This window comes from Catharus ustulatus, chromosome 5 (assembly GCF_009819885.2).
Source record: "Catharus ustulatus isolate bCatUst1 chromosome 5, bCatUst1.pri.v2, whole genome shotgun sequence".
Classification (NCBI taxonomy): Eukaryota; Metazoa; Chordata; class Aves; order Passeriformes; family Turdidae; genus Catharus; species Catharus ustulatus.
Window position 1 is genome coordinate 34,944,996 of NC_046225.1, and position 26,629 is coordinate 34,971,624.

Consider the following 26,629-nt stretch of genomic DNA (forward strand, 5'->3'; position numbering starts at 1 on the left):
TAAATACTCTCTTTGTTTATTCTGCAGCCCAAGGGCAAATCTGTGATAGAGACAAGATTCTGCAGCCACAGAGTTATAGAAAACTCAGCATTCTACTGTGCCATTAATAGGAGCTTCTAAGTACTTTTGAGATGACCTAAAAATAAGTCAGTGTAGCTCTACAGTTTCATGGACAAATTTGAGACATGGTGTGAGGGGACCAGAGAAGACAAAGTATATGTAAACAAATCTTTAGAAGCAATGTTTTCTAAAGCGTGTGTGTATGTATAGAAATACATAGGTAAAACTTGCACTTAAGTAAAAGCCCAATGTGAAATCCTCATCTGAATTAAATTCCCTAACTCAAAAATGTTGGTTGTGAGCCAGCCAGTGGCTGAGAAGTCTTTGTAACCAAGGTACTTTTCACTTGTAGTGAAGAAGGATAATTCCAGTTTAAATAGATTCTGAGACTACCACTGCAAAAACCCCACAAACTCTCATCTGTTCCATTTCACTTAGACCAGCTAAGACTGCCCACAATCGACGACTGTAAGTAGCACTTGACTTGTCAATAGATAAAGGTATAGCACCAGGTTCAAACCTGTAATGCAAATGAAATATTGGGCTACTCAGGCCTCCCTGGGACACAGATTCCATCACACTCTCAGATCAAGCAGACAGGTCATATGCTCTCTTTTGAACTCTCTTTGAAAAGTAGATGGGATTTCTTCCTTTATTATTAATTTTGGGCAGTGGTATCAGATTCTCTGTACCAGATTTAATGTTGTTCATAAGCAGTTTGTAGATTTTTTTTCTTGTGTTGATTTTGATAAAAAGGATGGAATATATGCACCATCTCAAGATATGTTCATGTATACTTGAGCTTGTAATAATGTCATTGATGTTCCCTTTTTTAAAATTGAAAATGAAAATCACAGATGCTTGGATTGTGTTTCTCTTTCATGGGTATAGGAGGTTGATAAAAATTTTGTTTGAGTATTTAATTAATATCATTCTTCAATCACTCTTTATGCCTGAGAATCCCAGAAACAGTTCTTGTTGTTATGCTTTATTTACGACCTTATGCTTCTCACAATTCATTTTCATCCAATTACTATTACTTTGGCTTCCAAGGTCATTCACTTCTACTATGGTAGTACAATTCTCTTCTGCATGGATAATTCATCTCAACAATGCATTACCAGCAGGTCTCAGTGGTAGATTTTCTTTTGTGTGATAAGTTTATCAATGAAAGCATTAAATAATACTTGCCTTACAGTGGCTTTTTGAGAATTCCACTAGAAAGTCGAACTTTTTTGGGTCCAGTTCACTGTCTGTGTAAAGAAGGCAGACTCACAATTTATTTAGCATTTATTTAACTGAATTGTTGCTCCTTGCAACACTTGAGAAACATTTGCAAAGCCTACATTAATCTCGTGTTTACATCTATATGGTTGATATTTACTTGAAAAATAACTACAGTAAAAATTTTAAAACTTCAAATGGTGCAAAGAAAAAAAATGTAGGTTTTTGCTGTACATTTACTTTGGCTGCATGTATGCAATACAGTAGTGAATCTTTTAGTCTGACATAGGTGGTAGAAGAAAAACTGGCAGTGTAAAAGTTGTCTTTCATGTGGAAAATGACATGTCTGCATGTCATCTTTCTTTGAGAAGAAAAAAATACAGCTCTCTACAACAATATAAAGCAATGCTGACACCTACAGAGAATGTATGTAAATATCAACTTACAATTTGCATTTTTTGTGAGAATTTCCTGAATTATGTGGTTAAAGAACAGATGACTTATAGGAAGCCTTTATGATGATTCAGAAAAAAAATTATTTTCTGCTTAGATGAGTCTTCAGTAAATAAGATACATAAATCTGAAGATAAACTATATGCTTTTAAAAATTATATAATTTACTTTTAGTAACGTACAATTCCAATTGCATAAAAATATTTTGAAACAAATTGATCCATGCAGCAGTGAAGAACCCAATAGCCTTGAACCAAGCCATCAGCCCGATGTACATTGCTGCACAGAATGAGGTTTACTGCCTCTTAAAGACTGTTTGCCCTCCCTTCTCTTAGTGTGACACAGTAGGATTATATTGGTATTTTAGAGGCTTTGCAGCCTCTCTGCTCAGCCAAACGGTTCTACAAAAATTCCTGTGTAGTAGGTTGTCCGTACATGGAGCAAAGTTAAAGAAAAATTAGCCAGCAGATTGAGGAGAGATTTTGTAGAAGAAACACAGCTCTTTTACTTACTATTTATTCATTAATGTTCTATTATGGGTTATGCGAGCTGTGATATTCACTATACTGCTGCAGAAAGGTGAACTCCTTTCTTTCCTTTGAAGTATATAATGGATAGATGTTTTAAACACATAAAAGAAGTATAACTAACAATGAATTCTCCACACTAGTAATTTTCTCAGAGGCAATTTATAGGCTTGACAGTATGTTGCTTAAAGTGGTGATTTAGCAAAGTAAGCAATGGATAGGAGGCACTAACACATGCAAAAGAAACTTTGGAAAAATAGGAGATGGCAGTTGCAGGCTTGTCTAACATTCATATTATCCATGTTCCCATTATACAAACCTCTGGGAGAATTTCAAACATCTGTGAGAATTTCAACTCTCAAAGAAAATAATTTGAGTGAGTTCAAAGTAGGCTTTTTATTCTGAACTGTTGGAAGATCTTTTCGTTTTGGTTGTAAGCAGATGGAAACTTCTACGAAGACTGACTAAGAAGGCTTGAATTTGAGTTTAGTGGGTTTTAGAAAGCTATGAATCAGAAGGCAATTCTATTCATCAAAGGCAAGCCATACTTATTTTGATGTAAAAGACTGAATAAACCTCCCTCATACTAGGCCTCTACTGCTTCTTTGGGAATGAATACATTACAAGAGACTAATATGTGTCTTTGAAAACCAGGTGCATTTCATATCCTGGAATCTTTTAATCTGACAGATAATAGTGCTTCCCCAGTAAGATTGTCAAGATCCTCCCACTGAAAAAGTGATATTATGTGTATTATAATTTCTATTGAATAATCTCAGTATTAAAGTTCTGACATGTTTATTTTGAGCATTAAGTAGAATTGTTTCCATGTTTTATTTGTTAATTGTAGGAATTAAAAGAGCAGACTCCCCCCCTTTTCTAGTGTATCTATAGCCATACAAGTTTGTGTATAGTATGTCTCTGTACAAAACAGTTTGATATTTCCCATTGTCTGTATATTTAAACACACATTCTGATGCACGTATACCAGCTTGATCTTAGCTGAGGGAACTGAGCCCTTTCCTCTTCAATAATTGCATGTTTACATTTTCAGGTTTTAATTCATGTATGTGTTTAGAACAGAACCAATCATTGTTTTAAACCCCATTGTTCTGGTGGATCTGAGCATGATGGCAACAGCAAAAAAGCTTAGCTTGCAGATTTGCATGCCGTGAGACTAACTTCTCACCAATGTTTTCCTAGCACCAGCAGGCAAACAAACACGTTTCCCTACTGCTGGTGGCTATTTGCAAAGGCTTAGGCCTTACATGCGGATAATTAAGTGGAAGAGGAGCCGGCGATTTTCCTTCTCTCTTTCCTGGAGCAGTATGTAGAAGATGAGCGCTGTCTCTCGCCTCTCCCTCCACCGCCTTGAGAGTTTGTAGCAGTTTTTTGTGAAGTTGTAACACAATCAGCGCATTGTCTCGGAGCAACCAGATGCAAGGCGTTCTGATGTTTTCACAGCAGCTCTCAGTCACTTAACGGGGAAGCGGAAATCCCATGAGATGCTTTGCCCGCGACCTGGAAATCGCCGGTGCCTGGTGGCGTTGGCGGTTCGGGGCGGGGGCAGGGGCGGCCCCGGGTCTCACTAGGGGTCGCAGGATGCCAAAAAATCGCTGCTTTCTTGGAGGGCAGGGATGCCAGCGTACGCCCGCACCTTTCCTCCAGTGCCATCGCCTGCAAGCCGGGGAAAACGCGCGAGGGTCGGGACGGCGCTTCCCTCTCCCCGGTAGTCCTGGCCGCTGGCTAAAACCGAGCTTTGCTCAGGACAGTTTAGTCTGGGAAGACGATCCCGTCTGCTTACTATTAATACATGTGGTGGGTAATGTGTACAAAAGCTGGTACAGGCGAGACGATTTTTGTTGCAGACAACAGGGACATTAATAGGAGAGACTTGGTCAGGGAGCGTTTTCTGTTATGGTCATTAAGTGCTCACTGTTCAAAATTAGTAATAAATTTTATTTATAAGTACCAGTCTCTTCTTTCACGCAGAATCTTTGCTTGTGGTGTTTTGTCACTTGTCTGACTAGCTACCTGATTAACTCAATTATGTGTACACTGTCTGAAGAACTAATGTGGGCTACTTCAACGTGATTCCTTGTAAATGTTCTGACACCAAAATATAATCACAGTTTGGGTTTCAGAAGAGAGCTTCCTCATTTAGTTTGCTGCTACTTTTTAAACCCAATCTCAAACACGTTCCTCTATCTTTATTTCCCAAACAGACAGATATTTTCTTCCTGTGGTGACATTGACGATGGAAGTTGCAGGAGGAAAAGTAACAAGTGATAACAACCAAAGATCCAAATTTGCTGATGGAGACAATTGGCAAACTAATCTGTTCATTAAAGTAAATGGAACTTGGACAGGAGTAAGGAACTTGTTACAAATAGATCAAGCATTTGTATTAAAACTCAAATGAAATACGTAAATATAAAAAACTGTATTCAGTAGTTTGACATTTGATGCCAAAGAAATAATTAAAGATAAAAATGAACTGCCAATATCAATTTCTATAGAGAGCTGAGTGACAAAGTAATGGGCTTCAGCATATTTGTGGCAGGTTACAGAAACAGAATTCAGAGAGAAGAAAACATGTCTAAAAAGGAGGAAAAGTAGCAGGAGACTTTTGCACAAAATGAAGGCTGCTTGAAATCTTTAGAGGTCATGATCTATTGCTTTAATGTAGGTTATCTTGAACCAGGAATATTTCTGACTGTTTTCAGTGCTAGCATTTTGTGCAAAGTTTATCTGCAATGTCTGTCCTGCAAACTGCTACTCATGTCACTCACTGAAAAAGAGTATCCACACAGATACAAATTTACCTATGATGTACAAATGCAGGGGTTTTTTTAGACACTGGAAATTAAATGTAGTTTTTATATGGTAACTTCAATTCTTCAACAAATAAAACACACATGCACACATATACTTAAAAAATAAATCTTGCCTATTGTGCAGTTCTACATAATGATAAACAGTAATGCAAATGTGCACCTAGATTCTTATGCTTCATACTTGAAGATTCTGAGTTGTTCATATATTCAATGTTTTAAGCCTGTACTCATAAAGTGAAGGTTTCAGTGACTAATCTGACAAGGACATTCCTGCCAGCACATGGGAAACACAAACCTAGATGTCTGGAGAAGGTATAATAAATCCCACTCTTCAGAAAATCCTCACTGCTTTTGCAGTGAGAATGGATTCTATTAAATGCAACACAGAATTGTGCATGCACAAGTGGTGCCTGGCACCTCTTTCACCCTTTTCTTGGAAAGATAAAAATTTTATGTAAATGCTGGTTCCAGATTCTGGAATTAATTTTGCAAGTACTTTGGTCTCAGAGTTTAGTTTGGGTCCTTTATATTCATATATATGTACAGTAATTTCACGAATACAAGCCGCAGCAATTTGACAAAAATTTTGGTGGAAACCCGGAAGTGCGGCTAATACTCGGGGGTGGCTAATATGTGAATAATTTTCTGACATTTGCAACCCCAGACGTGCCAGCCAGAGTGCCGAGCCAAGCACCTGCCAGTAAAAGCCGGCATTTCGCAATTGTTATAGTGTTACCGTGTTGCCCTGGCTCCCTGCAGGCAGCACGGGGGGCGGGGAGAGAGGCGGGAGAGCTCTCTTCTTCCCTCCTCTGCCGCAGCCCAGGGGAGGAGGGGGGGGGGCGCCGCCATTGCCGCTGTTCGGGGAGGACGTGGGGGGGGGGCGGGCGGGGGGCGCCGCCATTGCCGCGGCCCGGGGAGCCGACGGGGGCCCTGCGCCGTCATTGCCGCGGTCCGGGGAGCCGACGGGGGGGGGGGGGGCGCCGCCATTGCCGCGGCCCAGGGAGGGGGGGGAAGTGCGCGCCGCCATTGCCGCGTCTCGGGGAGCTGACGGGAGCCCCGCGCAGCCATTGCCGCGGCCCGGGGAGGAGGCGGGGTGCTTTGTCCGTGCCCGCCGCCGGCGCCACGGGCGCGGGAAAGCTCCGTCCCCGCCCGCCGCCGCTGCCGTAGGAGCAGGGAAAGCTCCGTCCCTGCCTGCCACCGCGGGGCAGCGCTGACCCGGGGTGACCGAGCCCAGTGGCAGCGGCGGCCGGCCCCGAGCGGCAGCACCGGGCTGGGCCACCTGGCCCCGTCAGCAGCCCCTAGCGGGCCGAGCCTGCACAGCCTTAGCTCAGCCAGTAAACCCCGCCCTCCCGCGGTTCTGTTACTAATTGCACGCGGGTCCTCGCTGCGAACGACAGAGCGGCTTATATTCGGATGCGGCTTATTTATGGACAAAAACCGAAATATTTGCCAACACCCAGAGATGCGGCTTATAGTCAGTGCGGCTTGTATTCGTGAATTTACTGTACCCTCAATTGATAATAGCTATCTCTAACCAGTCATCTGTGACATCTCTAGTACTGCAAATTATATAGCTTTGAAGTAGGGGAGCAAAAAATGAATTGCAAGAGCTTAGTACTCTGGTCATGCTGAAGGAAAATTGTACTAAGTCAGCTGCAAGTTAAGCTGAAATTGTAAAACATATGTGTATTCCATATATAAGGGTGGAATTACTGTGAAATATGTATTATTTACAGCAAATATTGATTGTGCCTGCACAAAACTATCACCTTAGTGAATGAAAGAACATTCAGCTTTAGAATACAATATAATCCCTGAATTCTCCAGACAGAGGTTATTAATTATTGCTGCATGGTGCATCAGTGTCTTTTTTCAAAAGAAGATCTTGCTGGAAAATGTTCTATTGTAGTAAAGAAGAATTGACAATAAGCAGAGTGCAAATAATGGATAGGGCTGGTAACGTGGATATAATTAGTTTTGCCATAGGCATTTATGATCTTATGACACTGAAGATAAGAAAAAGGTGCCAAGAAAGACATTGTAAGTATATGAGGATTTTATTTTTTTTTTTCAATAGCTGCGCCATAAAATTCAGTGGGTGTGTTACTACCTGTATTAATGAGAAATGTATGCCAGACAGTGTTGAAAAAGGCAAAAGTTCTTTGCTGTTTAGGGAACTTATAAAAGTATTACCACAGGTAAAACAATGCTGATCACTACAGGACAGTATTTCTGTCTTTGATAGTGCTTGTATCACAGTTCCATGCTGCTTCCTGTAAGACAATTGCCATTCTTCTTCCTGGGTGCTGGTGATATTTATTTTCAGTGAGCCAGAGTTGGAATACATTGTGTCTATGGAGAAGCCAAATTAGGGCAAGGTTCCTCTATTTGCTTTGATTCCTTACTTACAGTGTCAGTGTTACATGTTTTCTGCAGTAAGTGCCAGAGATGCTATGAATGATAAATTACAATGTAAACTAAAACAGAAATTTTTTTTATCTGAATGGCACATGGCTCAAAACAGTGACTCCTGTTTGTCAATGTGCTCAGCTGCTTCGTCTTCTAGAAATGAATGGAAGATCAAAATGCTCAGCAGTCACTCAAGATCAGACTCATTAGAGGCTTTCTTCTGTCAAAAATCATCCACTGACTCCCAGCTATGTGACAGGGTGCTGAATACTGGAGGGTAAGATTAACCCTGTACACCTAGTCAGTCTGATAACAATTGTCACTTCTGAGTCTAACAGCAACATTTGTTCATAGAAGAACAGGTCTGGGAGTAGTAATATAATTTTTATATTTTATTACACTTACATTATCATAGAATTACCAAAGAAACTATGTTCACCAGTTACTAGTGTCTAGAATTACTACTGATAAGTGACCCTGATCAGCTCTGATACGAGTCAAATGTAAATTTGCTGTTAACTTTGAACAAGGAGCAGCATCTTACAAAGTTGAGAATTGGATCCTGAATGATTTATCAACTTGTAAACATAAACTGCAAACTTCAAACCAAACAGCTTTTCACTCTTGTTTTGGGGGGGGTGGGGAGGTGTTGGTTTTTTGGGGGTGGGATGTTGATTTTTTGGTTTGGTTTTTGTTTGTTTGTTATATGTTAGACAATAAAGCAAACCAAACAAAATCAAGTTGGCAAACATTTAGATGCCTGTTTTTCATCTGGCAACCTCTATCTTCTGAAGAACTGCAAGCTAAGCTCTGCTAAGCTCAAAGCTCATAGGCTTTGTTTTTTTTAATTAAGAGAAGGTCAGGATGCCTCCTAATACTTGGAATGCAGCTGTTTTCAGACAAGTGAATATTTAATATGACCTCTTATACTAACCTCCTATACCTTCTAGCTTTGAACATTGCTTCAACAATTAAGCTTTTCTGGCCCTGTGTTTAAATAGCTGTCCACAGCTACTGCACATTGATTTATTGCTTGATGAGGATCAGGGATGCTGAGCAAACACAGAACAGTTTCTAATTTAAGTAGTGCACCAATGGTTTTGTTGTTGTTGCTTGATTACTTGTTTTAACATCAGTATGTGTTATCAATGTGGTTTTGCTCTCTGCAGCTTTTAGAGGATTAAAAATTGAGAGAACATAATACAAACTATGTTATAAACACAGCCTGGTTGGGTATCAAATATTAAATTTTCTTGACACTCTCTGCTGGTAGATATTGTTTAAGTTGATTATACACCTTTGCTTAATTATGAAGATTTGGTATGATATTTCCATGGTAGTGTCAACTGCGAGCTGATTTTCAATTTTAATTTTTTCATCAATCTTTCATAATGTTACCTTGGATTATCAAGGTATTTGAAAATGAAACATGGAAATATATGAGTTTGATCCTAATAAAAAAATCACAGCAGTATTTTTGGAAGGGCTTCAGTATGCTCAGCCTGTAGGAAATGTAGTTAAATCTTGAGCAGAATACAACGAATGAGAATATCCATCCTTATATAGATGTATCCTTTTTTTTCCTGTTAACACTGGTATGGACTTACATGTCACCACAGCCAGCCTTGACCAGATGCAGTTCTAGTAGCTCTCTTACCTGAGTGTGCCACCTGCACACAATCATTTTGTATAGGGCCTTGCTTGAATCTATAACTTAATTGAGAAGAAGCTGTAATTTCAGATGTTTAATCCACTTCAGTCGTACCTACAGGATGAGGAGGGGCAGGTTGTCTCACTTGAATAGATGGGGAGGAAGAACCGATTTTGCAGCATGGTTGAGCTAGCACAAAGCTCCTGAGAAAGAATGTGGGGTGTGATCAGGAGAAATCAGCAATGGGAATGATAGATGTGTTTTGGGACAACAAAATTTTTCGCATAAGGAAACTGTGCCTGAGAAGTAACAGAGTGAAGAGGTAGATGGAAGGTAGCAAACAATAAAAAACTGCCTGAACAGCAATGTAAGGACTGGAGAGAGGAACTTTCCCTCTGCAACTGGCAAATATGGTCAAGGAGCAAGACCAGCTTTTTGATACACACCTGGAGTAAAGAATAGACAAGGAGGGTGGATGTCAACACAACTAAATTTAAATCAGGTAAGAAGACAGAAGAGAAAGATCAACTAGGTACGGGGAATGCAAACAAAACAACGGCAAAAACAACAACAAAAGAACTCATAGCTAAAGATGAATCCAAGAGCAAGAAGTTCCAGAGCGAGAATAAAGAAAAGTGCAACTAGGGCAGCTGGAACTGGGATGAGAATCAAACACTATCATAAACTAAATAAGAAAAACAAAAGTGGGATCAGCCAAGACTGAAGAGAGAATGAAGACAGGTTTGAAATAACAAGGTAAGATAAGGCAAAGCATGGACACGGGACGCAAGCAGATGGGAGTGTGCTATTTAAAAACACCCTCTCCCAAAGTTTGGAAGGTATCCCAAGATTCTGTCTTCTATCATGAAATCCAGTGGTGAAGAGAGACACATCTTTTCAAATTCTGGCCCAAACACAGTGTGACTTATACACGTTAACAGGTACTGTTTTGAGGAGCAGAAGATTGAAAGCAGTGGATTAATTATGTGGATATCATTAATGATGGGGCTGTTGCTGGCAAGAGTCTGGCTGTGTTTATTCTAGAAACCGAAAGAAGCATCGAAGTGAAAGAATTATGGGAAGACAAGCAGTGTCAAACGTCTTGAGAGAGCTGAGAGAGCTTGAGAGACCTGAAAGAGTTTGAAATTCATGTCTTAGCTCTTGACTCTGCCACAGAGTTCCCTGATAGAGCTGGTTCAAGGCTTTTAAATTACACTTCTTGATAATTTGCTTCTCATTTCAGATGCTTGAAAACTCCAGCGTTTGATTAGAGATAGTTAGTCACTGATTAAAATTGCTACAACTGAAAGCAGTGGGAACCAGGCCTTGAAGAAATAAGCATTTCTATAGTGCCAAGTGCTGACAGTTCTACAAGATATCAAACCAGATAATCTATAACTGTTTCCTAAATAAAATATTCATATCCTGTCACAATATCCCCTCATCTGAGAGGTGTATTGTGAAACGAAAATAGTTATTATTTTTAAGCAAATAAATACTGTAACAACAAGTTTCATAAAATGCCCGTGAGGAAATTAATAACTCTGTATGCAGAATAGGATCTGAATAAATGCTTAATGAATAAAGCAAGGGGTATGCTTTCAAAAATAAAGCAGAAAATGTAACATTGAAGGGCTTTTTGTTAATTAAGCACAGAGGTTTGTAGGAAAAGACTGTATGCAAACATGCAATGAGCAACTTTCCTAATATATGAGTACATATAGGAGAGAAGGGAGAAATAGGGTTTCTTTGGTGAGCTCACTTCTGTTAAGATCATGGGTGCTTGATTTTTAACTCCAAAAGTTTAATTTTAGTTTATATGTTTAGTTTATAGTGTTATGATTATGTATATGCATGTTTTTTACTGTAGATACTTTATTTGTCACAATGTGCTTTCAGCTTCAGTATTTCCCTACAGAATGACCACTTGGGGAATGGGAAAATACTTAAACATTACTACAGCTGTTTCAGAAGTGCTCTAGGTACCTTAGAGTGAATATGTTTATCAGGAGATAAAGCAGGAAGGTAACCAGCTTCTGCAGAACTTCTCTGTTCCAGCCTCCTGAAAAGTCCCACAAGTCCTGGTCTCAAGGAGCTGACCCACCATGGTCTTCAGCCTTCAAAGCCTTAGGTATGTGCCGAGCTTGATGTTTGTGAATAAGCCCATTGTGTCCACCCACCTAAAACTCCACACTATATAGAAGCCTAAGCAGCAGACAGATAGCCAAAGAAGAGGAGGAGGTGTGACTAATGATGTTTCATATGTATTTTTTTTAGTTCTGTGATTGTGTTTGTCTTTCGTACATACGTGTCCTTTTTCGAAGTTTTTTTTGGTTTTGGTTGTTTCTTTCTTGTGTAGGAAGAGCTGAAAATCACCCAGCTTTCTGGATTAAAAAAAAATAAATAAATATATATATACACAAAAATACCACTGCCACTTTTAACATAACTACATTTGCCATTATCTCTGTCCCTGTAATATACCCACAAATAAGGAAATTTGAAAGAAAAGGGAAAGTGGCTTTGTTGTTGCTGTTGTTGTGTTCCTTTGGTTGGTTTCCTTCCAGCTTAAGCATTCTGTCTTCCTGGCTATGTATTCGTTTCTTTGGAAACGGCTGTAGGATGGATTTTTGATTGACTGTGTTGTCAGATGGATTATCAGAGTTGTGAGCTTTCTGGAATGGTAGACATGAATGTGTGATAAGGAAAAAATATTTTTTACTTAAAATGTTTCAAAAATTTGCATCATGAAAAGAACTAGGTTGAATAATTAACAGGTTACTTAGGGAAAAAGTTGGGGTTTTTTAATGTGGAACAGTTCAGTTACTAGGAAAAAAATTCTTTTAATATAAAGCTTTTTACTAATGTGACTGATGGGAATATTAATAACTAAGCAATGTAGAATAGCTTCTGCAGAGCTAGAATGCATATTTTAAAGAGTAATTCTAATGTGTAGCTACTCTGGGTTACAAGCAGAAAACAGCTTTTACCCTGACATATACACACATTTGTTACAGCACTCATGTGCCCAGATTTCTGCATGACTCCCATCTAGCGTTTCTGAGTTTGTTTCCTGTCTTAGTCAGGGCTCTGCAAGGCCAGCTGTTCTCAAGGCTGTGAGTGCTTGGTGCTGCTCTGCCTGTGCTGGGGATGCTGAGGTCGGGGCAGAATGAGGCTGAAGGTGACATCAGAGCCTACCTTGCTGGGAGAGTTAATCTCCTGCTACAGAGGCTCTAATAATCTCCTCACTTTGGGAGACTGGAGTGTTGAGGATTGCATGTTGTACATTCCTCTTCTTGGGCTGCAATGCAATCAGCAAAATCAGTGTTTCTAAAGCTCTATTGACAAACATGTGCTTGCTAGACTGATTGTGTTTTTGGAGGGTGGAGGTGCAAAGGCACAGGAAATAAAATTAACTTTTTAAAGGTGTGTATATATGAAGCAAGAGCAAGCAGAGTAACAAAACCAGGTAAGGGGTGTCCACTTTTTCAAATGAGCATGTAATTAATAACACTGCAAAATAAGCTGCCTCCTTTGTGGACATAAAAAGTAAAAGAAATCATACTTCAGATTTGGTTCTTTAGCAAAATACGCGCCACTAAACCATGAAACTGCGAGCAGAGGTAGTCACCAGCCCCAACACTGCTCTGAGGCACTGGCAGAAAGGGTTTCTGATAACTTCCTTGGAGTCAGTTCCAAGTGTGTGAGGTGTCTGCTCATAGAAAGTATATTGAGGAAAAGGGGAAAAGAGCAGGCCACAAGTTTCTCAGGCTTTTCTTTCATCTGGTATGTGGTGTTTTTGAGGGCTTTAGGACACACAGCAAACTGAGCTGCTGGGACAAAGATTGCCTGGTGAAGGCTGCACCTTTTCAGTGGCAGCTACCCGTTCCTTGGCTTTCAAGTTTGGAGCTACAAGACTGAGTTAGAAGCAATGTGGTTACAACCTGGATGCCAAAAATATAAGGAAGCACATGGAGGCTTCAAAGACACTGACGCTACTCGGTGCCAGACTTCTTAATATTGTTAAACTCCTATTAGCTCTGTCTTAACTGACCTTTCCAGTTTTAATGTTATTACCTGCCGGGAGTGCCTATCTATAGCAGCACTAACCCTTCATTTCCCAGGACGGCAGGGATAGATGCAGAGTGCCGGGGTAGGCACCAGAGGTTTCGTCATTCGAAAGGAGGTTTTGCACCTTGCCCCCACCTGACCGCCGTATTTTGGGGGGCAGCTAAGTCTTGACAGCGGCGATAGGAAGTTGTGCCTCTTCCCTCCCTCCTTCGATAACAAAATGTGCCCATCCGGAATTTGCCCGGGTGCTTTCGGCGTGCTCCCCGCCCCGCGGCACCTGAGCGGCCCGGGGGGCCAAGGGTGCTGCCTGCGCTCCGGGCACAGCCAGCGCAAGGGACCGGGAAATCTCCGGATTTCCACCTCCGCCACAGAGGGAAGGCTACCGGGAAGTGCTGCGGGGAGAGCGAGCCTGTGCGGGCTCGGACGTGAGAGAAAGACGCAGCCACATCTCCGCGGCAGCGCTTTCAAAAGTCCGTGTTAAATGTGACACCCCGGCGAAACGGGAGCAGAAGAAACACCCCTCTACCCGCCCCTTGTCGTCTCCCCCGCCCTTTTCCATGGAAACTCATAAAAGGAGGAGGAGTGGAGTTTGCTACGGAAAAGTCTCACCTTGGTCTGAAACAGTTTCAGGCGTTTCTGCAGGATCGGAGCTGCCCGTCTCGGGGGAGGGGAGTAGGCAGGCAGGGTGATCTCTAGCTACCTATACGTGTATCATTTTTTTCCCTGCTTGATCTTATTTTATTCCAGCAGCACGTATCTCCACCCCTCCTCCCCCTCCCTCTCCAGGTTGATCGGCTGAAATGAGGCTTTGCGCGCTGATCCCTTCTCGGGCTTTAAAACAAAACCCGGCCCCGCGCAGCCGGCGGCAGCTCGGGGCGCCTCGGCGCTGAAGCGCGGCAGGGCCGGGCGAGGCGAGGCAGGACACCGCGGAGCGGGGCGGTGGCTCCCGCGGAAACTTCGCTTGGAAAATAAACCTCCACCACTTTCCTGGAGATCCACGTGAGAGCAGGAAAGCCGTACTGCAAGATCTCTGCGCTGCTGCTGCATGCTGAAATTTTACTTTTTGTTTGCCTTGATTTATTTTTTTTTTCTGTTTGTTTGTTGGTTCTTACTTTCATTTTGGAACCGGTTCCCAGCTGCTTGGCTGAACTTCTGGAGACCAGTGGACCTTTTTTAATGCCTTCTTCTGTTTTAAACAAACTGTGGGCTCTTAAACTTTTCTCTTTCCCCCTCCCCCTCGCTCCTTAACCCCCATCCTTCAGCTCATGGGGCTAACACTGCAAAGCAGCGGTAGCAGAGGAAGAAATATACAGACACCGATTTATTTTCTTGTCTCTTAAATTGTAGTTAATTCTTCTCATCGTCCTCCTCATCACCCATTTTCTCGCGCTTTTTTGGCTGCCGGGTGTCGATCTGTGCACTGTTTTATCTGATCTCGAGCCTTTTGTTGTTGTTGTTTAAATGCCATGCACTGCTTATCTAGAAAGAAAGCTATATGGAGATAGAGGCGTATAGTGAAGGCGCGTGTGTTTCCATAAGACACACTATCAAGGGAGCAGATCAGAAGCAGCCCGGATCCTGACCCTGACTGTATGAATAAGTAAGCAGGATGCTGACGACTGTGTGTTAGTTGCCTGTAAGGTTTTCGTAAGTTAAAGGGGGACGGAGGAGGGGGGACAGGCCAGAGACAGAGCTTAGAGTAAGTGTTTGTGCAGAGGGGGGCGAAGCTCTGACACTTTGCTCCTTCCAGCATAGCTGCTGCCTCCCATCAGAGAGCTCCGCGGTTTGCTGTAGGCACCCCACCTCCCCCTCCCTCCTCCCCGCTCCCTTCTCCCTGCTCCCTTCTCCCCGCTTCCTTTTCTTTCCTTACTTCTCTTTCTTTTTTTTTTTTTTTTTTCCCCCCTCTTTTCCCCTCTCCCCGAGGTAGTTTGCTGATGTGCAGCCTGGATCCATCCTCTGGCAGCATCAGCGGGACCCCGGTCGGCGGCGCGGCGGGCGCGCAGCGGGGCGCGGGCTGGGCGCGGAGCGGGACGCGGACAGCAGCAGCCGCCGCCGCCTCCTCCTCCGCGGGAAGTTTGGCTGGGGTTTGACAGGGGCGAGGGGAAACCCTGACAGACAGGATCTCTCGGCCTGAGTCCACCCCCTGCGCCCACCCACACACCCAGCGACTTTTCCCCGGCGAGGGGGCAGGGGGCCAGCGACGCTCATGCTCCTCACTCTGTGTCGCACCCGTCTGACCGGGGCTAACTAGGGAGCACCATCTCTTGGAAGAGCCTCCAGGTGGAGAAGGAAAAAAAAAAACCACCTCCCCCAAAACCTATGGTTTCTCCATCCCTTACGCTCCTTTCCCAAGCCGGCGAGGACAGCAGAGCTGGCCGCCTAGTTCACCCTCGCCCTGCTCGCCACCTCTCCGCCCGAGGGAGGATGAAGATGCTTTGCTGGAGGATGGCACTGTGGCTGGCCGGGTGGACTGTCTGCGGGAAGCCTTCGTCCTGCTCTGGCCTTGATTATGACTACACTTACGATTTCACTGAAGAGGATAAAGCCGAGGCGATAGATTATAAGGACCCTTGCAAAGCCGGTAAGTGACTTCCACGTCTAATGCAGCTCCCCGCCCCCTCCCCAGATGGTGACTTTGTCTCGGCTTTATTTACGCGGGGTGCGAGAGGAGGGAGTCCTGGGCTCACCTGCTCCCTCCCGGGGCAGCGGCGGCGAGCGCAGCCGGAGCCCTACGTCCAGCCCCCTCAGCTGGGAAAAGTACCCAGGACCTGGTTTTCTGGGACTTCCCACTTACTTCCCTACGGTCTCCGGCTGGGCTGGGAGACGGGCGCGGCGGCGGGCAGGGCTGGACCGGCCGCCAGCGCTCCTCGGCCCGTGAGTGTCGTGCCGGCCGGGAGCCCCGGGGTCACGGCGCCGCCGGAGCCGCCCAAGTTGCAGGGAGCATTTCGGGGGGCTCCAAGGTGTCGGCCCGCAGCGCCAGACACGGAGCGGCCGGGCCGGGCTGCGCCGGACGGTGGCGGCTTCTCCCGGGGCCCTGCCCCCCACTGCCGCCGGAGCGGGCGCCGCCTCCGCCGGCCTCTCGCCTGCTTTCATCCCAACCTGTCGCTCCCCGGCCTGGCACCCCTTCCCGTGAGCCGCCGCGGGCCCTCGGTGCCGGCTGCTCCAGGGATTGGATGCCATGAGCGCGGCTCCCGAACGGGAGGGCTGCGTAGGGTGGGGTGACCGACCCTACCGGGGCTGAATTCAGCCGGGCGAGCCCACGCGTCCCGCTCCCAGAGCCCGACTGGGGCTGGCTGCGGGCTGTGCTCGGTGCCTGACACATCCCTTCTACACTGTGCGGGAATGAGTTACAGCCTCTTCTCACTTTGTACAGTGATTTTATGGAACGTTTATCCTACTGATTTAGGACTGCAGCCTCTTTAATGCTAGATACAATTCTTCACCCATCAATGTTATCAGTAACAAGACCTGATCTCAGGAACCGGCTTCACTGGTGTTTCAGTAGACAAGTGTGATGATTTTTTCATCCTCCCCAAGGTATTGTCAACAACAGTGGTTGTCCATTCTCAACAGCTCTATTGTAAAACAAGTGCTCAAGTTTTCTAGCAGCCTCCTTTACATTAGTTAGTTATTTTATATTCTGAGAACTAATCCAGCCAGAGGTTGTGTTCGCTATATCTGTGTGGTTTTCTTTAATTTATTGAAGAGAATGTGGTATACATATATGCCAAATATGCAGACACTTTGTTTTTCTAGTCACAAAAATATTTTGTTACTAAGTGAGAATTTTTAGGTCTGACTTGCTTACAACTGAAGAATGTTCAAGTTCAAAAAGAGCAGAAGCAACTGTAATCAAAACATTATTTTTTCCTCAATTAGCACTCACAAATAAGTATAAGTAACTGGCCATTGTTAACCTAAACTCTTTTCTTCTGGTCTGCAATTCTTTAAGAATATCCACATGCATAATTTTATATAATGAGAAATGCGTATTTACTCTCAGTTTGCTGTGGGATTCTTGTTTCATAGTGGGAATAATTAGCAATTATAATTCATGATACTTAGTGTTTTGAGGTTATGCATGAGAGAAAGACAACAGTAGGAGACTGCAATTTGATCTGCATTACCAATTCTCTGCCATCACTTTGTTTTGCCTGGAGAAAGAAGCATTTGTTTGGAAAATTTGGCCCACAGAAACATTTTATGCAAGTTCTTGTGCTGCTTCACAAGCATAGGGAACTTAGGTACTACAAGGATGAAGATGGGTAGGTGTATGCAGAGTTACCTGTGTGCAGTTCCTCTTAGTCTTAAAAGCTGTAACTTTGAGGCTCTGTATCCAGTAAAAAACACATTTTTTGTTTGTTTCTTAGTGTATGGCAGTTCTTCAGAAATAAAAACTCTCATCACTGCTGCACATAAGGTGTGTACCATGTACCCATCATTTTTAATAAAACTTGAAAACTCTATATATCAATGAAACTGGTCCTCCAAGAGTATTTCCCAATTTTCTTTTCCTGCTAGACCTTCCTTAAAAGCTCCATTAGTCTCAGCCTTTAAAGTACTGGTGCCTGATCAAAGATGCTGGGAGTGCTCAGCCTCTTTTAGCAGCATAGCCCAAGTGTGTGTTCTCCCTAGGTCAGTTCTTATCATCTGGAGTGGGTTTTGGACTGCCAGGAGTAAATTTACTGATCTCTGCCATTAGAATGGGTTCCACAGTGAGGCCCTATAGAAGGAGAAAGCCAGGCTTCACACAAACTTGTGTGTCACTCTATGCGCAAGGTAACAGGATAAAATAAGAGAATTCTTACTGAGATGACACTCAAGGTATGCAAGCTTTGTAGATATAATTAATACTTGCTTTTACTGCATCTCGAGGGTCTGCAGCTGAGGCTGTTAAAGTGCTTTGGTTTTTTGTTTCAATCTGTTCAGGCTGATCAAGTCAGTCAATATTCTGTTAGGAAGCAGATATAAGTGGATTTCTGCAACTTAGCAAACACCTGAAGTAATTTATGGTTTTATCTAGTGACATGCATCAAAAACTCCAGTGATGCCCATGCAAATTTTAGACATGCTGGAATAATTTGACCTACTCCCAAATATGCTGATGCAAGATTGTTTCACCTGTATTTTAGAAGTTATTTGCCTTCAAATTTTCCCCAGTGAGTAGTGTTCTCTGCTTAGTGTTTTACTGCATAGACTACATTTGTAATCTTGTGACAGAAAGCACTGTACATGAGGCATCAGATCCATAGTTAGATGAAGTTGCAATTCTATCTCTTCATAGATATCTACCTCTGTTGAATAAATGTTCTTTTGGTAGGTCCCTTTCTCCTTGTTTTATTGTGAAAAAACTGAAGAAATTTACCAGAAACACTACGTGTCAGCCTCTGAGGGGTTATTTATGGGTATTCTGTGGGATTTTTTATGGGTACTATATGTACGTTTTAACATTTTCATGAGGAAGGGATCATTTTAGTGAATGTGCCTAGAATCACACTGTTGCTTTGACTTAAAGTTCCCAGCAGGAGCAGCACAGTGCGGGATGCTATAGAGGCTGAAAAGTGCATTTTCATACAGTATTTCCAGCTTTGTGGAAAATCTACAGATAGCAGGAGTCTGTCAGGTGCCCCGTAGAGCTAGGAGGTGTTTCTGGAACTGTAGTTGCCATTTGCATCTAAAACAGCAGCTATTTTATGCAACAACTCCAAAGTACAGTCTCAGTAGTGAAGCCAGCACACTGGGAGCCGTGGAGCTTCAGGGAAGAGAAGGGCCTGCAGAAATGTCGTGATGCTGTTTGGGAGACAACCATTGGAAGGAAGCTGTTGACATTGTGCAGAGAACTTGATGAGCTCTGTGGTTTCCCATGGGTCTGTCTGCAGACCTTTAACCTGTGTGTGAATTTTGGGTCATGCTACTCCTCCTTATAACAAGAATCCTGGCACACTGTAACAGTGGGATGTGATCTAACACAGTTTCTGTGCTTCTGATGTCTCAGATATTTCCTTGTGTCTCTCTGCAGGATATTGCCCTCAATGTTTATGGCTGTGAGTTCAAGTGTAAGACATTCTTAGTTCAAGATCTAATTTGCAAGAAGATGTGAGACTGGGGACACCATACTCAAAATCTAAGGACATAGATCAGCATTTGTATAATCAGATACCACTCCAAAGAAGAAAATGCTAAGTTAGATTTCAAGGGGCATCATCAGACTTTTCAGATTGCAGCCCACACCTGCATTTATCTGTGGATTCCTGAAGTTTTTCCCTTTTATGCATTCTTACCACAGTTTATGACTTATTCAGGATATCTGCTAAGAAACATAGAGTGAGATGGCTTGAAAAATCATTTCCCATCCTGTAATACTTGTTCATAGCCTGAACTTAGTTGATATTCAAGGTTTTTTGAAGGCTTTTGTTTTGTTTTCTCAACAGCTTTGTTTTCCTAAAACAAAACAAAGCAAATAAAAAAAGAGGGTGTACTCTGGTGTGGTCTTCCAATTAAAATATCATGAACTGTGGGAGATTAGGCAAGAAGTCTTAGTTTTGTTGTATAGCCACAGTGCTGTTTCAGCCTCTGGACAGCTGACTGCCCTTAGATAAGTCTCTTTCAGCATTTCTTCTGCGAGGTATTTCACTTCCTAAAACAAATGTTAAAAGTTTGGGGAATAAGCTTGAAGCTGAGTTCCTTGGGCTATTATTTTTCTCTTGTGGATTTTTTTTTCCAGAAATTTTGTCTTGCACTAGGGGAAATTCTCCCGAGGAAAACATCACTGAAACTTTTACAGTTTACAGTTTTCACTGCAGTTGGTTTGGATTACTCCCCCTGCCAAAACCGTTAATTGGGATTTTTTTCCTTTCAAATGATGCATGAATTGCTTTTATTTTTTTCCCTCAGTGATGCCAGATAAAAGTGTCAAAAAAAAATTGAAGACTAACAATTAAACTTACAGCTTTATACCTCGAAAGTTCATTAGCATGCAGTTATTTGACTAAGAACAAATTCTGTATGTATGCATGCCTGTCTGCTTGAGAATTAGATAAAATTAAGACAGACTGTCCTCACTTGTCCATTTCTCCCTCCTGTGAAAATCTAATGAACTTGTTTGTTTACTTTGCACCTTTAGAAATAATAATAAAAAAAGTCTGGATTGTCCGTAGCAAGGAAATCAGTATTTCCCACATCACAGAAGTATCAAATACAGTAATATATTTTGTTTATAAAATAGCTGAACAGGAAAGGTTGATGGTAAATGTTGAGTACAATTATTATACAGTGTTATCTGTAACTGCAGTCTAACTATTGTTTTCTGATGTTGTAGCAGCAACTTTCTATACTGCTATGTTTTTATTTTAGTTTCCCTCTTGTGCTCTGGGACATGTGCTCAGTTGTAAGCATTCTAATTGTGCATTCTGGTAATAGGAAAATTCTTAAAACCTATGATTATATATTTTGAATCTGTTGCAGGATTTAGGTGATCAAGATCTTTCATATTTATAGTTCAGTCATGTAGTAGACTCTTAAAGCTATATTGTGCAGTTTGTACTAATATAGAGGTTGTGCTGCTAATATCACTTGCCAGATTGACAGAACTGTGACTGTTCATGTAGTAAATGCATAGTGTAGGCAGCTGAAGCAGAAACAAGCTTTTCTGAATACTCTTCCCAACTGGTTTCTATCCTGCTGTGGATAAATGTATAGGGTAAATAAGACTGCTGAGAAATTTAGCTTTTAAATATTTCCCCCCCGCCCAGAATTCTCCACCATTGCTTTATGTTTTATGGCCTTAAATGTGGTATCTCAACACCTTTGAAAGAGATTTGTGAGCACATAAAGTTCTTTTGCTCCTCAGCTTCATTATAAAGATTAATTCAATATGAAAGTCTGGGAAAACTACATTAAATGAATATATTTTATGTTCCAACTTTGTGAATATCCTTCCACACCAAAGGCTCAATTTCATGTGCGGACCACTTTCCATAAGCGTCTGTTTCTGAATGTATGTCCAGTGTGTCAAACTGCAAGGAGAAGTATTACATCACTGCAAAATTATTATAATTGACAAATCTAATTGAGCTTGGAATCAAGTCCCCAAGGCAAACCCTGAAACATTCACCACACCTGGATATCTGCCTTATGTCATCCTGATTGCCCTTCTGGACAATAGGGTTGATGAGCTTATGACATAATTTCATTCACTTCTTTTTGGAGAGGAAGTCATGTCTGTGGTGCATGGTAGTGACAGAAGGTCTGTAAAATGGAAGAGCTGTAAGATCGGAGAGTCAGCTTCTGGTTTTCACAAGCACAATGGGCATGGTGGAGAAGGAAGACTTCTTTTTTTGCCTTCTTGGATGCAGTATAGTAATCTAAACTTCATAACAGTGAATGAACAATGGAAGAAATCTCTAGTCTTTGTTTAGACAAGATGTATCTATCCTTGAACTGAAATAGCTCTTTATAGTCTGGCTTTCAACTTAGGAAAAATATTATGGTATATATTTTTTGGTTTTAATATGTATCAGTAGAAAATATATATTGGAAGACCAGTATTACAGAACAACTGGCCTTTCAAAGCTTTCAGTTGGATGAGCAGCTTTTCATAGGGTTTTTCAGACTTTTCTCAGCCTCTTTAGGGTCTCTGTAGTCTACTTGCTTCAGTCATTATTGAATGCAGTCCTTGCCTTCATTCTTAACCAGAAGCTACCTCTCTCCACTTTCCTACTACATCTCTTCAGAGCAACAGAACTGGAAGTGTGACTAGAGAAATCTTTGTGTATTTTTAGCTCTGTCTTGTCAGGATATTTTTCTTGGCTGAGAGCTAATGGCCAATCTGTTAATGTGTTTTAATGCATATTCATTCTTTTTGTCTGCTATGTATCTTCCTTTCCTGTAATTTCTTTCATTGTTACTATGGCAAGTTCCCTTGCTTCTGGATTCCCCCTCTGCTGAATGCACTGAATGCTTTTTACTTGCTTTTCAGCTTTACCCTGTGCTGCCTGACCAGTCTTCCACTCCTCCCTGTTTTCCTCCCTTGGTGTGTTGTTCTCTAGCTTACAAGAGAATAATTCCAAATATATTCCCTCCAAATACAACTTCTAGCTCATCGTCAGGCTTTCTGTAAGATTGTCTTCTAGTGCTTTGATAGCTCTGTAGCAAAGAAACTGGGCACCTGTGCACACAGCTGGAAATGAGGAGGAGGAGAAAGACGAGTGGGCTGTGTGTGACCAGCATGTTCTCAGAGGCCTTGTGCTGGATGCTCAGTGGGCTGCAATGATCTATTAAGCACTGCACAGCCAATCCTGAAATATCCAGCTACAAATGTTTATACAGAACACACACAAACCTTCTTTCTCTGTTGTACTCACACACCTAAATATCAAGATTTGATGTGAAGACAGTCCCTAGCTGATCAACAGGAATAGGAGTACTCTAAGTACTTGAAGTCAAAGGTTGTATAAATAGCACTGCAGCAGAACAGGTTGAGCTGGGAAGTGTGAAGGTGGAGGCTGTGCTGTGGATGTATGTAGTGTCGATGTGCGACCCATGTGAGTGAGTGCTCTTGCAGGCTGTAACAGAGGCAGCTCCCACTCAGACAGATACTCTCAGATGGCTTTTTGGGGGGAGTTTTGCCTGAGTAATGGTCTGCAAGTGCAAATGTTGAGTGACTGTAAGTGCGAATCAGATGTTTGAAAATATTTGAGCACAATCAGATAGGTCTTAAAGAACATTAATGCTCCAAAATGTAGGTTTGTGGGTTTCTCTTCAATATTACAGAACAGAGATTGTCAGGACCGAAATGCCAAAAAATCAATATTATTCTAAAATAACACCTAACTTTTTTTCTTGAGGTGTGTGAAATACAATGCCTTAGAGGATATTCAGTGTTTATTAAACCAGTTTCTTTGCTACATATACTTTAATGATAGAAAGGCCCATCAATAATTGACTAGAATTGATTTTGAATTTTTTTCCTTCATTTTAAGGGTTATAAGTGATGCCTGATCAGGAAATAATCAGCAAAATCCGGACACAAAATTGCAAAGGAAGGATGTTTATTTTAAAATTCATTTTCAGTGCATTTAAATTGAGTTTGGAAATCTTCTGTCTTGCTCTCCGCATGAATTTCATGTTTTTTCCTACAGAAACTGAATGACAGAGACACATTGCTGCATTTGAAAGGTACCAGTGCCTCTCCAGCCACATTGTGATTCTTGGATATTGTAATTGTATGGTGGAACTTAAGTATGGGCTCTTATAAGAAGTGAGGGGACAAGGACATCAGCTGGGGAGGCTGTATCAAAATAGCTGCACAGATGAGTTACATTCTTCTCATGCTGGTAGCAGCAGTTATATATCTACTCCTAATAAGAAGTTTAAGTTTTATTAAACAACAAAAAAAATCCATTTCATTGCTGCCTGATGTTTTCATAGGTGCTAGTTAGGTATGTTCTTGCTGTTGTGGACATTGTAGCACTAAAGACCTTCAACACTATTCCACTTTCCCAAAAGTGTACAAAGAATTTTGCTTGGGGCACAGTGATTGTCCAAAGAGTGGCCAAAAGGCAGAGCTTCTGATGTTTCTGGATTATTTATTCAGATAAACAAGGAAAATTATTTCAGATGGTTCTTATATAATATCAAGATTTATTTCAGCAGTTTACTTGCAGAGCAAATTATATTTGCTTTCATGAGGAATAGTTTTAGAACAACATTGTGGGTGTGAAAACATGACGATGAACTGCCCAATTTCTCCATCTGGTTGAATGTCCTTATATTTATAACAAATTTGCATACATCTTCTTTTTCACTTGTACTTGCTTTTTTCCCTTACTCAACACTACTCTTACAATCATGCTCTTACTTCAGCTTTACTTGTAGGTGGGTTATGCCACACTACTTTACAACTGTTTCCATATTTATAATTCTGTACTTCATCCCTCGTATAAATGTGCAGGCAAATGAATGAATCAGGTATTTTGTGTTGGGGCAATCTGCTTAGCCCTTTTCAAATGAAGACTGTAGAGTTTTTCCATGAAAAATTGCCAGCACCATGTTGAAGGCATGTTACCCATATTTTATGACCTTCATTTAAGTACCAGGATCTTTGATATGTCCATCAGCCCATCCTTTTGTCATAATATAAACTATTCAGTCTTTAACTATGGAACTCTTCAAAACCATTGATTCAGGACTGAATTGTAGAATCTTGTTTTCTGTTGTTACTGATATGCTATAAATGCATTATGTTCTAATAACTTACAGAGATTAATATTTTATGCTTGAAAAAGAAATTGTTAAAGAAAACCCCACAAAAAACCCTTAGATAAAAAAATATTAATTCAACCTGTAAATCGCTAAGGGACTAGGATTGCATGGGTATTTAATTCCCCTAAGTTACATTGTTGGAAAAAAATTGTGTAATGAAAACAGGATAAAAAGATGTTCAAGTTAGGAAAGAGAAAATTAAAGAGAAGAAACATGATAAACATGAACAATTTCAGAAATTATACAAGAAGATAAAATAAAAGATATTTGTTTCTACTTCTATTAGTCTGTTAAATTCTGAAGTGGAAAATTCAGAACAGAGACTAGGAGATATGGGGATTTTATGTAACTTGTTTTTACATTGAAATCTGCTAAAGGATTACATTGAGTAAGTATTTGGATATATGATATGACATTTACAGAGGTAGCAGAGGTATCTGTAGGGCTGATATTTAGTAATGATAACAATAATGATTTTCAAGTAGATGTATACCTCAGGCTTCAGAGCTCAAGCCAGTATTCAGTAGCTTGAAACAAGGGTGAACCCCAATATGTGGTAATATTATGCCTGTCTATCTACCGCAAATTCTTGTTTCTTTCTGTGAAGCAGCTGGTGGTGACTGCTGTCAAAGACAGGACCTTGGATATGATCCAGTGTTGCAGTTCCTTTGTTCCTCAGCACTCCCTAAGTGCTATTTCAAAAACTCATGCCTAAAAGATAAATGCAATATAGCTATTTTGGGACGTGAATGAATTTCAAAGCTCAATATCACTGTAAGCACATTGACCAACTATAGTTGAAGAAAATGAATGTATGCAAGCATACAAGAAGAAAACCGCATTTACCTATGCTTATATATTGTCAGTATGTGTCCAGTGGAGCACTTGTACACATTTATCTATAAATCACATGCATACACACACTCACATGACTACCTAAGGAGCTACCATTGAAGCATAGATGCCTATAGAAGTATTTATAGAGGCTCTTTATAGTCATGTGTGCAGATTGTGTGGGCACTTTTCTTCTTTTTTCTTTTCCCCCACTTATAAATGCCAAGGTAAGTTGTGTGTAAATCTGACCTAGAGGCCATTGGACTCAGTGGGAGGGTTTCCAGTTACTTTAGAGATAATGTTTATAGGTGAATAAGTAATAAGGAGGGCTGACTAATGTACTTCTGTGTACTTGGGCTGTGGCTTACTTGTATGCATGTGCTCACATGCTTTGCAGGCACATCAATGAAGACAGTTGGATTTTTGCCCCGGCTTCTGTAGTTGTCATCACTAACACAAGAGTATAATGAAATCTTGCATTCAGTGACCTTGTGATTGCAGGTTCTTTCTTGCTGGACTGGGGTGTGAAAAAAATCCAGCAGCTTGAAGAGCATCTGATTTTCTTTTTTTCTCCCCTTATGAGAAGTCTCAGGATAAGACTGGATTTTGATTACTGCAACAATTTCTCAACCTTTACAGATAGGTTTCTTCTTGTCATAGCTGAATAATCTATTAATTGGGCAATCTGATAAATGGCTAAAGATGCTGATGAACATGATGGTTGCAGTTGCATATACAGTTCCTTATCTGTATTATTTCAAGAAATGCAAAGTCAAAGATAATAAGCCATTTGTTACAAAATGCAACAGGCATGTGAAACTGGTGTCAATCATGTACCATTAGGTAAAAATTGACAAGCCCTGAAAATTTCTTTAGTGATTTGCAATGTTCCCAAATTAACATATTTTCTAATGCAGAGGCTGCTAGTAGCTAAAGAGATCTTGGGAAACTAGGAGGAGTATTAGGAGGTCCTAATATCCCCATTTATTTAGTAAATTGAAGAATTAGTTAATGGCAAAATAAGAAGGGAGCAGAAAGTTTTGGTTTTTTTCCCCACAACTGTACGTAGTTTGGATGGATTGGAAAAGCTCTAGATTGAGAACTAAGTAGATATAGAACTAAGTGACCTTACAATATAGCTTAACTCTGTGCAAATCTTGCATTTAACCATGTACTTTGTTACTTTTGTGTTCTGGAAACTTCTGTTTTCTTTCTAATGTTGTTTCTTCAGTGCATTGAACTTAAAGCATGGCCAGAGTGAGAACTGCAGGTGATAAATGAGTCTAGGTTTGACAGAGTAT

The 26,629-nt window shown here is 41.5% G+C and overlaps 1 protein-coding gene across 1 annotated transcript in view; it reads left to right on the forward strand.

Annotated features, from left to right (window-relative positions):
- Positions 1 to 15,259: 15,259 nt before the first annotated feature.
- Positions 15,260 to 26,629, forward strand: part of TLL1 (tolloid like 1) — a 140,625-nt gene continuing 129,255 nt past the window's right edge. Inside the window, 1 exon segment of the mRNA XM_033061117.1 lies at positions 15,260 to 15,813. Within this exon segment, the coding sequence (XP_032917008.1) occupies positions 15,552 to 15,813 (262 nt within the window). The 5' untranslated portion in view covers positions 15,260 to 15,551.